Source organism: Cyclospora cayetanensis, unplaced genomic scaffold, assembly GCF_002999335.1.
Source record: "Cyclospora cayetanensis isolate NF1_C8 unplaced genomic scaffold, CcayRef3 CcayRef3_contig_47, whole genome shotgun sequence".
Classification (NCBI taxonomy): domain Eukaryota; phylum Apicomplexa; class Conoidasida; order Eucoccidiorida; family Eimeriidae; genus Cyclospora; species Cyclospora cayetanensis.
In genome coordinates, this window is record NW_020312447.1 from 73,529 (window position 1) to 87,219 (window position 13,691).

Below are 13,691 nucleotides of genomic sequence, written 5' to 3' on the forward strand. Positions count from 1 at the left end.
AGAACAATACTTGTTTTACCTCGTCACAGTTTAGTGCTTCAAGGGAATAGCCGAATCTATGCGAAATCAACACATATAGACTGGTCAGCCCCGCCGGCCCGCGTCTCCCCCCCTGGCCCATCGATCACCAGTGCCGTTTTAGCCACAGGTTGCCAGCAGAAAACGTTTTGCTGCTTACTCATTATTCATTCCAGCCCATAATCAATATCACGGAATGGAGCACAGCTGGCACGGAGCTTGGAATAGTATCGTTCCTTACAATCTCTCTAGCCATGCAGAACCGGTTTAGCTTACAACACAAACGATTATGCATACGCACTGATTTGTTGCGGCCTTAGGGACTGGCAGGCTGTGGTCCCACAGGAACCCTATTTCTTTAGGTGTATGCATTTAGAGCATGCGTTTAACGGCGAATAAACCGGTTGGTAGTAGTATTTTACTGCTGCTAAAACACACTAACTATGAATGCTTTGACGACTTTAAGTGCGCAGCAACATGCACCTCAGGTCTTCTCTCACACTCAGGCCAGAACCCTTAGTGGCAACGATAAGCAAGCGAGGGAGATCTTATGGAAGAACACTCAATACCTTCCTTAAAAGTATTTTCTATGGAGTAGGGAGTTAAGTGTCTCCACACAGAGACCTGTTGATCGTCATGGCAAGGGTCCGGAAAGTATTTCCTGACACTATTACACACATTAGTTTTTAGACACGGAATTATAATTCAAAGTTTCCCTAATTTTTTTGGCGCTCAACTCGAGCTCCCTGTCCTACTTTGCTGATAATTGCGTAGACAGTCCGTTATAACGAGGACCACGATCATTCCCACCTGCCACGCCCAGCACCTATGCTAGCTCAATTTATGAGCAATGAAGACCTACGTTAAGGACTTATTACCTGAACGCCAACCTGTGTAGGGCGCTTTTGTCCAGCAGTGAATATTGCACTTTACTTCAACTTTGGTGGCAATTTCACTGCGTCACTCGTAGTTCACGACTTTCAAAACCTATCGTTTATCATGTTTCTAGTTGGTAAAGCTAACCCATATCAACAGACTTAGGTTACTGTGGCTGAACAGTCTTTGCACTTGGTATGCACACCACACACCTTCGTTCGCACAACCGCGATAATTATAGCCAAAAGCTCGCCACCATTATTTTGAGGGGCAAAAGGCGAAAAGACCTCCACAAGCATATAAATGCATTTAATTATCCTTATAGAAGTGAGGTGAAAGCTCTTGTGTAATAGCACTGCGCTTGGCCAGTGGCTCCAGAGCCCCAGTAGCGTGCATCCCGCGAAACCTTGTGTTCAGATGGGGCGCGTGCTGCATCGAACGCAGTTGGCTGAAATAGCGTCCGAGAATTGCCCATAAACCAGTAATTGTCAGCTTAAAGGCCAATTAGTGGATGTTTGCGAACGTGCATAGAGACCTTTGTTTTCATTGCTGTCGGTACTGCGAACAAGCCGGTTCTAGTGGTTTGCTCAGTAGCACGAGCCTGTGCATGTTTATTCCTCTCTTGCTTCACCTCATTATACAACCTGAGATATAACGTAGCTGATGCCCGTTACCAGGCTCTAGGCGAAGAGAAGTCTAATGCATGGACTCGCGTGTATCAGTGTAGGGGACTATCTGCCCACAGGCATCCTTGTGACCTTGAATTTTGCCAACCGCTTGGCTCCCACTTTGGCTCAGACGGGAGGTATAATTAGTCTGCATTACTAGCTCAAAGTAAAGGTTATACTTCACACTGTTGCCTTATGCGAGGCTCCATGACGTGGCGCCGTGCACCGTCTTCGCCCCCCGTTGAGGGTCCATACACGCGTCAGGCAAGAAGGTATATGGTCCAGCACGGCTCAGGGCAATTCATGACGGCCTCTTCTACGTGCATAGACACATACAACACCCCGGGTGTCCTCCATTGCTGTCAGGCCATTGAGCGTGACTGCGGAGGTGAGGTGCGCTCTACTTCTCAAATTCGAAATAAAATGGGAAAGGGAATCATAGTAAACAAAGCAACGCATGAATCCTGGTGCTTTTCCAGCTATGGTTTGCTCTCTGGAGAAAACAATGGCCAAACTCGATGCTCTTTGAATTGGGTGGTTTGGTTCAACGATGCACATAAGCAACACGGGATCATCTTCCGATAGAGCCTTGATCGACATAGTTCGAAAACTTGTATGCAACACCAAGAGTTGCAGTGCCACTTCAAATTAGAAGCTGCATTTTGCTCTACGTACTCTTGGGTCGGACATCCTAGCGCCGGTTCATCGCTATTCGAGCCAAACAGAGCTTGCTAAATGTCACGTACCACTCGTCGCAGGATCTCCAGAAACTTACTCTGAGAAGCTGCGGCTACAATTGGCAAGCCTGGCGCAACGGTTTGCGGGGTTCAAGTCATCGATAGCCGAGGACACAAGAAGGAGGCGTCTGCTTGAAGAGGAAAGATATAAGGTGCGCACGTGTTCTGTATGCGGAAATCGTGCGCGTATATGCCCGCTTAGAAGGCGCAAAGTCACATTTGGACGCGCATGCACACAGCCAGATAACGCTTACGCAAAGGTGCCGACTTGAGAATCTGCGGTGGGGCAAACATGGTTACTCGAGTATGGGGAATACTCAACACCCCACACAAATAGTAGTCAAATAAGTCAAACACTGCACATACGATGATGCATGAGAAGATATAGCTCGAGGAATGCTTGAGTTCGCACAGATTAAAATGCGTATGTTTCTTCTTGGCAGCAACTACATCATGCCCTGCAAGCGATTGAGGACGGAATAGCAGTAGAAATGAGGAAAAGAGGAGAAGCCAGGAAGATGCTAGAGTCTTTGGCTAAGAAAATTGCTACAGAGATGCTAGAGAGGCTGCAAGCAAAAATAGGGAAACACATAGCGCATTTGACTGTGGGTTTACAATCTCACTGAGCTTTCATGAGGAAGGAACACCACAATGGCCCTAGTCAACAAAGGGACTGCATCACCTGCATAGGGGCCCTCTATGTTGCCTCCGAAAAGATCCTCTCGTAGAAGTGCTTCGACTCATGTGTCGCTTCAAAGCACTGTGCTCACCAATACGATGCATCGCGGCGGGAACTGTGATACCTGCGTCCGCAGGGCGCTCTTGATCATCTTATAACGCGCTGCGAGGAACTGGAACAGGGGGTCAATTGCCTCAAAGGAGAGCACGCATCAAAACTTTTAGTCCGATGCAAACTCCTATGAACACCAAACTCTAGATCCAGGGAGCATAACGGAAGTGCAGTGTGCTTTACACAGCTATAAACGAGGCGCCATGATCGACTTTGCAGAAATGTAGTTGTTCGAAACGTGGCTTCGCCAATGCACATGGCTTCTTTCGATAGGCTGTCTTATTTTTCCCTTCAATGTTCAACCTGTAGGCTGAGCAGGATACTTCATGCAAGCAGCTCTCTTTGGTCTCTGCTCTATTGTTTACTTTAGAGGCAATCTGCTGAGCTAATGGCGCGCTGTAGAGCAACTCGGGCAGCGTTTGAGGCAGAGGTACTCTCCAGGAATGAAAGGGAAGACGCAGCAGGAAATAAGCTGGAGGAGCTTTTAAAGAGCTTAGACTCGAAAGTTGAGAGTGAAATAGCAGCACGCCACCAGCAAGTTGCAGCTGTCAGAAGGGACGTCGGCTTGTTACTCAGGTGAAGCTTCCAGATGGCAGAGCTGGAGCGCTCTTGCAGATAAAGACGCGAGGTTGTTGCTCGAGACTACTTTAAGCATATGCACTTGGTTCAGATTTGTGCTTTTTGATGCATGCGTAAGATGGCTGCTTTACCACCATAGCAAGGCAAGTGCTGACTTACATGGTCTAAAGTATGATACTTTGCATGAGCTCACGCTTGGAATGGTACTCTTGTGCACGCCTTTTCCCAATTACAGAGGAGACCAGCCTAGAGAACAATTCCACACATTCGTGAAAGAAGAGTTAGGGGAATTGCGTGAGGGCCTGACAGCTGCAATGCGTGCCAGGGAGGAAGCGGATGACGAAATACTACAAGTACGATCCCAACATTGCAAGTTTGTCTTTTCGTTGCTCGTTGCATTAGGCTTGCATTCAGTGTTTTCACACTGACAGGCTATTTGTAGATAATGGTGATGCACATATTCGAACACGTGCAAACACTTGCTTTTCCCTTTGCAGGCAATAAACGAGTATACAACCGCTCTACAACGGGGGCTCCAAAACGTTAGTGGCTTACATACCATCAGTTCTGTTTTGTAGAGCACCTACTTATTTTGATATTTTTTCCTGCTTCGTGTCTAGTTAAGTGTGCGCTCTTCGTTACAGGAGCAACCCGCAGACTGTTTGTGTCCAGAGAGGGTGAGGGGGAGTAAGACGAGGGGTACAAACAAGCAATAAAGCTAACCGCCATGTAGCGACACAGGTATGCAGTTGCATACCGAATAGCTGGACGCCACAACTGTTGACTGAATAGACCTGCAGCTCGGTCTAAACTATTTTAGTCATTGTGCAGCGGGAGTAGATTTTCCATCACCTTCGACCACCTTCCGCATAAATTGCATCCACAGCTTTGCCATACCATCCGTGGGTGCACAAGAAACCCATGTCACCAAACTTTTGCACCATACCCCAATGTCCACTACGCGTTATGGCCGTTCGAAAATTTAAGGTTTTTTCACTGATACAAAGCCATACAGCAATCAGTGGCACACTCATAAAGGTTCCCGATAATGGCCGAGCGCTCTTTACCCAGATAAATCAGTCGCTCTGCATGACATTGTACCGGGGACATGGAACACTTGTACCAAAAACCACGTGTCCACAGGAGACCTCCACGCAGGGGGCTTCGCAGAAAGAAGTGCAATTGTTCGTTGCGCATTTCATAAAACCCGTCCTAAATTTACCCGACACGCATCAACGAGGAATTCGAGGTCCTTAAATGCAGTGAAATATAAGTAGGTACTAAATATATACATCAGTGCATCTAAGAGCCCTTTCTTTCTGTTCTGATCGCTGTGACCAGTTGTCTACACGGACAAAGTAAGGAATATAACGGAGGAAGATATTGCAGCTTATGAACCGCCTTAATCTCGACATACCAAGTGCTCAAAATATTGTAAGCAACTCAACGTGCAAGTGGTACATTAGATGTGGACTAGCGAGCCCGATAAATTTGGAGCAGGGGGAAGCTGCGCTCCGTGGCATCAACCGGCTTCGTTCACTAATTGTGTGCACTTCTTCACAACATTATAATTATCCATAGCATTTCCCTGAAGGCATTTGGCCAGAAATTTGAGGCCGAGCAAGTTTTCATTTGTGGAAGCTGGAGAGAGCGCAATACGAAGTTTCTGGGCTGCATGCGCCTGTAAAGGGTGAGCATGTGCATCTCCTAACTACCTTCCGCGGACAAACTATTAACAGCCATTGTGTCCTCTAAAATTATCCAAGTAAACTATAGCGTTATTATTCAGCTGCTAAACGCTTCTGGGTATGGTGATTCCTCAGATGAGGCTGACTTTCTCTTAGGTGTGCAAGTTGTGGGTCACCCTCATAAAACGGGTGGACACATCTGCCGTGCCGTTGTCCGTGCGTTGCTTCTTGGGGACGTATTCCATTAAGCATTTGGGCGCCTAACGCAAACAGTGCCTGCGTCTGATTTCGTTGACAAATATACATGTTTTGACTTGTGATCCATCACGTTCTTCACCAGTGGTACGCAGATATGCATTATGTACCTATACTGTTCTAAAGAATATACTGAGCCGCCTCAAAAACTAGCGAATGGGTCAGATGATACCATGAAGAACATCCGATACTTCTAAGGGTCCTGGGTGACAACTGTTGCACTCCGCAACAAAGCATTCGGTATGCAGTTTCCCTGGCGTCGGCAAATACTTTGAAAGCCTTCTGTTCTACTTTACTGCGCGAAATAAGGAGTGCTTTTTCCCTGAGAGCTAACTGACTTATCCAAAGCCTTTTTGCACCATATTTTGTTATGTTATCGGCAAAAAAGATATACATGCCAGTCTCTTTACCTAGATATTTGCTGAATGATGATCAATATACAGCCCTTGCCAGCACGGGGCAGGCCAAGGTGTGGCAAATTTTTAGGTTAATAGCCAGGAGGTCGACACAGCCCGGAGGCGCGCTGTAAGATCAGAGATAGATATTAGCTGGGTGTGTGAAAATAGAGACGCTTTCGGCGTCATTCCCCGTCACAAGTAATTTAAAGGTCTAACGCGTATGCATTACACTTTGCTTGCTTGTTGTACTTGCGCATAGTGGAGCACACCAACGAAGCAAACTTTGGACGGCGACGCACCATATGGAAGCATAGTCCCTTTGCTTTAAAAAAATCCTACCTGGCACTCATGTTGCAGCTTTATGCCTACATTTTTGCGTCACCACACGCCCTCGGCTTGCTTTGCTAGGATATTAGGGCCCAACTGTGTGAACTTGAGTGACCACGGCTTTGAAGAACAGAAGTGCTTGGGGGTTAAGCAAGCGCGATCGAGACGGATTCGAGTAACGAGGAAAAACTCATCATCAGCGTCGTTATTGTCTTCCAAAAGCCAAACTCATTATCGTTGAAGGAACTCGGAAGCGCGACGTGCCCCGAATACGGAAATGGAACATGGGTGGACCTTGAGGGATCGTTGAAACAATATCTATGAGTACTTCCCCACCAAGATGCCAGCCTATTCAGATGTTTGCGGTACTCTACCGCATTACTGTGCTCATCCGGCTGGAGAATGCCGGACTCCCAGAAATATTTCCTCCCGACCCCACACTTATAGAAGCTGCTCTGGCCATCTTAGATTTCCCCGCTGGGAAATTGAGCTTTTAGATGAGTGTAAAAAGGAAAATTCGTCACAAAATGCAATCTGCAGCGATCAGGCTCATCATTCCCATTCTCTAGAAGGAGCTGACCCGGAAGCCCTGGTTAGCCTACAAAATGTGGCTCATACTTTCGTTGATCTATATCTCTGCCAGGTATAATTGCCAGGCTGCTTCTTACAACTCCTGTACGGAAGATGCCAATGTGTGTTGTGGACAGCTTAGCCACCAAAAGGGTGTCCACCCCCGGATTGAGTATGTTAATAAAGATAGTGCGCGCTCACTCATTCGAATTGAATCTTTACACCACCAGCTGGCCGCCTTGCGTGAGACGAATAGGACGCTGTCTCGCGACATCACAGACCAAGGTACGTGCTGTTTAGTGCATTACTTCATGCTTTATCACTAGAAGTATATTTACGCAGCAGGGCCTCATGTGGCCCTCCAGTGCATATTTGCGAATAAATGCTTACAGCTCAGGAGCTTTCAGCAGTTCGTAAGCAATACATGCGACAAACAGCTGAAGTAGCAAGGCTCTCTGAGCAGTACGATGCGGTCAGGGCTTCATCAGATTCAGCTACACTAGAGCTTGCAGCAGCCAAAAAACAGCTGTCGATAGCGAAAGCAGAAGCAGGACTTGCATCGAGTGATCGTATTGACCTGTTGAAGGAAAACAGTCACCTGAGGCAGGAATACACTCAAGCAATGGTACAGAAACGCCACTGCTGTACCGGCTTTGGGATGCATGGATCATAAAAGTCGATTGCAATCATTGCATCTTCCCTAACCATTGCAGGCCGGAATCACTTGCTGTCTAGAAGGCTCACAGTTAACACTTGCAGTTGCTAATATCATGCTAAAAAGCCCGGAAAAGGGCAGGATCGTCGTAAGGACTAGGACTTGTTGGTGACTTTCTCATGGATGCAGGCACATATTGCCGCACTGCAACAAGACCTAAGTAGATTGCATTCAGTACAAAAGAACTTTGTAGAGGCAGCTGACTCACTAGACCGCTGCAAGCAACAGCACGCTGTTGATCAAGAGCAGATTCTACAACTGCAGGAAGAAGTTAAGGCGCTCTTACACAGCAGGAAGCACGCACTACTTATTGAGGTTCAGCATTGACACTGTTAGCACACAGTTATAAGCGGGCTCCGGTGCTTAGGAGTTACTTAAGGTAGCTCTGCACTGAAGACTTCAAGCATTAAGACCTTACGGCGACCCCTGCCCTTTTGCCTTCAGCGAGAGGTTGATACTGTAAGGAATCAGAATGCCAAGCTACAAAGTGAACTACAAAGTGCCAGAGAGACACTGAAGTCCTACCAAGATATCGCTGATAGGAATTGCTGGGTTGGTGTCCTGAAAGCAGTCCGGCAGTCAGCAGAGAGCATTAGAGCATGACCTGACATTTGTGGCATTTTTCTTAGCTTGCCAAGCGCCACACAACCAGCTGTGCTTCTTCGTGTTCTCAAGCTAGAAGACGAAAGAAAAAGGCTTCTTGCGCTCGAGGAGGAGTGCGCCCGGATTCACGCTCGATTAGAATGCGAAGATCGCATCAAAGACGTCCGTGTAAAACTAGTGTGTCATTAAGGCTTTCTGTTAGGCTGGCCGCACTATGATGCAGCCATTGGTTTTGTAGGCAAGGTGTATTTGCCGGATATGCTACTATCCAACGGATTAGACGAGTAACTTAGTACCATTGCGTTGAGGAGGAATCAAGCTAGGGCAAACCATTTCCTCCAGTAGCCTTTAACATTGTTATTTAGCCTACGACTACTTGTCAAGCTCTACACTAGATCTCGTCTGTGACTGGCACGCAGGAGAGGCACTCACAGGCGCTGCTACAGTTGAAGTCAGCATTGTCAAATGAGAAGACTTTGAGGCAAGAGCTAGAAAAGCAGTCTAATGAGGTGGTTATGCTTACCGCGGAACTTAGCTACGTAAGGCATAGGTTACATTAGTAGCTTCACAGGGAAAGGTGCAGCGCTATGATTCAACTGTATATTAGAAATAGATGCTGGTGTCCGGGAGACAACCACATGCCACACTTATTTAACTTGTTAAAAGTTCCGTCAGCAAAGATTACAATGACTCAGGCAAAAGAGCGGGATACGCAGAAAACTGAGCAACTGCACTTTGCGCTTGACAAAGCAAAACAGCTCGAAACAGATACAGAGAGGCGAAAGGAAGAGATTCAGCACCTTGAGGTTGAAAATACCAAGCTAACTAAGGAGCTTGAAGATTCTGCCAAAAAGCATCTCGACGAAGTTGCGGAATCATTTGCCGAGAAACAAAAACTTAGAATAGAGCTGGATGCGTCGAAAGACTGCAGCAACCGGCTCGCCGCGGAACTTCAGATCCTCAAAGAGGCTGAATCCCACCGCATTGAGGCACTGCGCCGCTCTCGTGAGGAGATAAAGGCACTATCCAGTCAAATGCAAGAACTAATGCGTCACGCGGAATCGGCACACGTGAGATCTGGGCTGTGACTGGGGGCTATTCATCGCTGAGCACGTGTGCATCAAGATGAATAGAAATGAGTGGACCCTGAACACTAAAAGGTAGGCCTCGCGCTATTGAGTTGCTGCAGGAATCCCAACAGCTACAAAGAGCAGAATTTGAGGCAACCATTGCGACGTTGGAACAGCATTCCAAAAGCCAGGAAACTGCCCTTCTCAGGACACAAAGTGTGAACGAAGAGGCAAGAGAGGAGACGCTACACTCTGCCCTCGATGTAGTTGGACTATGCCTGTACACTTACTTTGCGGCTCTTCTGGACATAGCTCGAGAAGCACGCCGTGTGGAAACGAATTTAAAATTGTGAAGATCAAAGTACCCTTTAATTTATGCTCCCTAAACATCCACGGTGAAAAGATGCCTGAACTGCATGCAGCTAGAGACAATGTTGGGGTCTCTCAAGCAAGAACTGAAGCAAAAAGAGTCAAGTGAAAGTCAGATGCTTGGCCGCATCAAGCTAGAGTTACAGGAAGCGCAGCAACAGCAAGACCTTGCACTCATCAAGAAAAAACAGTTGCGGACACAGTTGTTGGAAGCTACGAGAGCACTGCACTTGACTAGAGTCCGGAATGAAGAGGTCAGCAGCAAGCTCGCATGGATTTTTTGGCAGCTCCGACAAATAAAAATCATCGGCGCATCCTACTGTCAAGTATATAAGATATTTCTCGAGCACGGACAATAGGGTACCAAAGCTGCAACACATGTGCTAACTATGTAACTGTGCTGCCACTGATTGGTTTTACGCACAGCTCAGCGCTCGGCTAAAGGAGGCAAGAGTGAGCCAGCGCAGACCATGGGTTGAATGCTGCACTAAAGAGCGCCAATCTCAACGATGGGTTGGACTTTGAGTTGTTCTATATGCCTTTTCGTGGCTTTTTGCTACCGGCGTCATCTTGAAGATCACCAGAGAAACAATCGTGTTTGAACTAGCCCGACCTTCGTCAAACCAAAGACAGACCTTGCGAAAGCCAGAGCAACTACGACTGTGAGACCTGTTTGCAGAATCATCATGCAAAAATAGTAGCAGATGGCGCTGCTAAAGAGAAGGTGTGCTCTTCTCCTACCAATGTAACGAGCGCCGCATCTACTTTCCTCTGCTCCCTTAGTAGGAGTGTGCCCGCCATGAGTTCCCTATTTCCATCATGGCTGTTAGATGCTAGGTTTATTATCATTGTATGTCAAATATGCTTGACCGTATTCATGAGCTGCGCTTTTAGGACTGGGCCGAGAAGTATGCTGGTCTTGAGGCGAAATTAGAGCTGGTGCAAAAGCACCATGAGCTTGAAGTTGGCAAGCGACAAAAACAAGGCATCGAGATGCACCGACAGCAGCAAGAGCTCGCCAACTGCACGCAACTGCTCCACGTAAACTATGTTCAAAGCTTTATTTAGGGTTGGACTATGACAAGCTTGCAAAGGTGTACCGCAGTAAATAATTCTACACCGTTGCGAGCTGCACAATGTCATGGAGCAAGTGTTGATTTGTGCCGTGTCTAACCGTCGCACAGTCGTTACAGGCTAGACACAAGGATCTGGAAGAAAGTTTCAAGGAAAAGGATGCTGAATTAGCTGCGTGCAAATCCCAGGCAAGGGTAAATCGATCTCGATTAATTCTTATCTCCTGCTCTGTTCCAAAAAATGTGGCCAAGCGAAGCATATTGCCATATCGCTCATACAGTAGAGCACTAAAAAGATACGCACTAGTATTTGTCTTGAATTGCCGTGTCCACACAGAGAGAATCAGTGGAGAGGGCTGAGGCTGAAGAGGCATGGGCAAGGAGTATTGAGGAACAAGTGCAACAGAGAGTGTCAAGCCTGGAAAAAGACTTCGCAATGCGCTTAGCGAAGTAGGCTTTCATGTGCGGCAGGGTGTAATTCACGTCGGCCAGGCATCTTAGAGATTTAGTAAAGGAATGTGGCCTGGCTCTTGTCGAATAGGCACGTAAATTTTCCTTCTTTGCCTCCGCATGCAGAATCCGAAAAAAGGTTGCCGAAAGGGCGGAGTATAAGCATCTCCTGGACGAATTGCTTGCAGCTGGTCCGTTGCCCTTGTCCAACAGCGTGGAAAGAAGCCTAATTATACTAGAATTCAAATTTAATGAGGTGTATATTCAGGATTTGCTGTGGATACGATATGCGAGCAGAACGTTCAATAATGAGGCGGTGGCGAGAGGGGATGGACTTGTGGAAAAAGGCCGTAGCAACATCACTCACTGTGCAGTAATAAGTGTTTTTGATGAAATTATTTGTTAGCCGTACTTTAGCAGCCAACCATCTCCAAATTTTGCTTCGTGTGATAAGATTCCCAACATGCACGCATAGGAACTGACCCAAAGCAGATAGCCCGGGGGGGATGACTTCCTCCTGGACACCCTTCCATATTGCAGTCGACACGTTCCCACTAAATCTGACATTTGGTGCCAAGAAGGGCGGAAAGGCCCATGGGCTGCGTCAGCTCGGATCAAAGCTTCCCTTCCAGCCCTTCTTCGATGCTCGCAAAGCTCAGCACAGGGTCGAGGGCAAAGTAACCGTTTCACTAGCTAGCATGTGTAAGTATGGTTCCAGTTTAGGGGAAGCTGTTTTAAAAGCCGTCACGTTGCTTGTGTTTTGCCCATATGTTGGCATTTGTTTCCATGAACTTGCCACATTGCGAAAACGGGGGTTCCCAAGAGTTGTTGCCAAAAATTGCTTACCCCATTTCCTTTAGAGATAGTATCCTACCAGAAAGTAAACACAACATGACATGAGTTCCCGGGCTGCACTTAGCTGTACTTGTAATTCAGCAAGCAGCACCAGAAGTGGCAATGTTCAGGGGTCCTCCGCACAGGTCAGGATTTCCGTTTCTCTCGTTGGCATAGTAGTTCAAAACACATTCTACTTCCAAATCGTAAAGAGCTAGATGTTTCCCTAGAGACTGAGCACACCCTTTAGAACAAATCTGGGAGTTACAGTGAACCTTCAGTGATGTAAAACTGTTGGCCTACTAGTCGGGCACTGGTTCTGTCCGCTGCAGCGTTCGCGAAACCCAAGAGATCCCAATATATTATGGCCCTAATCCACGATTATGTTCTGGAGGTCTATCTTGGTACACTCTGTCAACGAGTATGAAGCGTGATGCCATCCTAGTGCTGACAAGAACGCTGTTTGCAGTCCTGGTCAAGGCCCGCTGGTACTGTTGAGTTCTGCTATGCTACTATTGTCTCTTGAAGCATTTCCAGGGCTGAAGGCTTTGTGCTACCTCTAAATACTTGAAAGCAACCCAGTTACCAAGCTTCAAAGATATACAACGCATAAAGACGAGGTACCTTAACGCGCTGCGCACGTTACAGGGGCCCCGTGAGTAAAAGAAATTTGCTAGTCTTGTTGGCGACTGGGGGGCACTACACATTCCTGTCAGTGAAACATGTGATTAGTTAATTATATGAGATTGTTGTGAACATCTTTACCCATTGCGGGGACTTTTTAGACAAGAGCGGGCACCAAAGTCAGCAAATGGCGGGGCTGCCGTTCTCGTGTCCGTTCTGGAGCTGCTACTGGGGACTCCATGCTTCCGACGCAGATATTGCGCAGCAGTCTCGTCAAGCACACTATACAACTGGCTTAACCTATCGCGCTCCTGCCGTTTGATTCTCCATGACGTGGACATTCAGAAATTCTTAAAAAGAATGCACCCCATCTTAGGCCCAAAGGGCAGCAATGATTTCATTCAAATCAGAATCACGCTTTTGTTGACTTTGGTGCCAATCTAATACTTCCGATATTTCGTTTTCATCCCTTATAGCAGAGTGCTCTATTCGTATGGTCGGCTCAAGTACGGTGAGCCCGGTTTCCCCCAAGTGGACTGGTGTTGTTAAGGGCCAGCTCAAGGGTCTCAGACGGAACCTTCACTCTTCGTAAGGTACGAATATTGAGTTGGTCACTGGGTTTAAAGCACTGGGACTCTGTCGCTTCCTCATTGTGCGCAGTGTGAAAGCGACTGAAGAGAATACCTATACATGACGCTCTCATTCCACTGTTAACAAGCTGTTTGACTCATTTTCTAGTCGAAAAGCCTATTCCTTTATGAAAAATTCATTGTTTAACCTCTCCGGTAACCACTTTATACGAACTGATGTGCTACCAGGAGTCTTTAAGGGGGTGAACAGGACTGCCGCATGCCAATGCACCATGTAGAGGCAGACTTACAGGACATAGCATTGGCATTGCTGCTCACCAACTGGCCATCAGTAGTGCGTTACTGGGTTCATTGGCGTATCAACATAAAACCAAGTTCGGTCGTACATTAAATAGCAGAAATTTCTTGAGCTAAAGGACGCAAGAAGCAATTAGTACAAAACTCAGCGATGTGGGTG

At 47.1% G+C, this 13,691-nt stretch overlaps 2 protein-coding genes across 2 annotated transcripts; both read left to right on the forward strand.

Moving 5' to 3' along the window:
* The first annotated feature begins 2,112 nt into the window (after window positions 1-2,112).
* LOC34620736 (SF-assemblin) lies at window positions 2,113-4,246 on the forward strand. Its single transcript, XM_026334650.1, has 7 exons — window positions 2,113-2,197; window positions 2,321-2,451; window positions 2,743-2,815; window positions 3,113-3,201; window positions 3,460-3,665; window positions 3,904-4,021; window positions 4,166-4,246. Exons 1-7 carry the CDS (start codon window positions 2,113-2,115, stop codon window positions 4,244-4,246), a joined length of 783 nt encoding a protein of 260 aa, XP_026190435.1.
* Window positions 4,247-7,288: 3,042 nt separating this feature from the next.
* On the forward strand, window positions 7,289-11,190 carry LOC34620737 (cingulin). Its single transcript, XM_026334651.1, has 9 exons — window positions 7,289-7,531; window positions 7,751-7,936; window positions 8,066-8,173; window positions 8,644-8,763; window positions 8,920-9,294; window positions 9,717-9,924; window positions 10,293-10,408; window positions 10,558-10,704; window positions 11,074-11,190. Exons 1-9 carry the CDS (start codon window positions 7,289-7,291, stop codon window positions 11,188-11,190), a joined length of 1,620 nt encoding a protein of 539 aa, XP_026190436.1.
* Window positions 11,191-13,691: the final 2,501 nt, after the last annotated feature.

What these genes read in the sequence shown, in the direction of transcription:
- LOC34620736 (XM_026334650.1), top strand. Translation starts at nt 2,113, where the DNA reads ATGCACATAAGCAACACGGGATCATCTTCCGATAGAGCCTTGATCGAC. An exon ending in ATGCAACACCAAGAGTTGCA is followed by an intron (nt 2,198 to 2,320) that starts GTGCCACTTCAA and finishes CACTCGTCGCAG; the next exon opens with GATCTCCAGAAACTTACTCT. An exon ending in TTGAAGAGGAAAGATATAAG is followed by an intron (nt 2,452 to 2,742) that starts GTGCGCACGTGT and finishes TCTTCTTGGCAG; the next exon opens with CAACTACATCATGCCCTGCA.
- LOC34620737 (XM_026334651.1), top strand. Translation starts at nt 7,289, where the DNA reads ATGCTTACAGCTCAGGAGCTTTCAGCAGTTCGTAAGCAATACATGCGA. An exon ending in AGGAATACACTCAAGCAATG is followed by an intron (nt 7,532 to 7,750) that starts GTACAGAAACGC and finishes TCATGGATGCAG; the next exon opens with GCACATATTGCCGCACTGCA. An exon ending in CCGGAATGAAGAGGTCAGCA is followed by an intron (nt 9,925 to 10,292) that starts GCAAGCTCGCAT and finishes GTCAAACCAAAG; the next exon opens with ACAGACCTTGCGAAAGCCAG.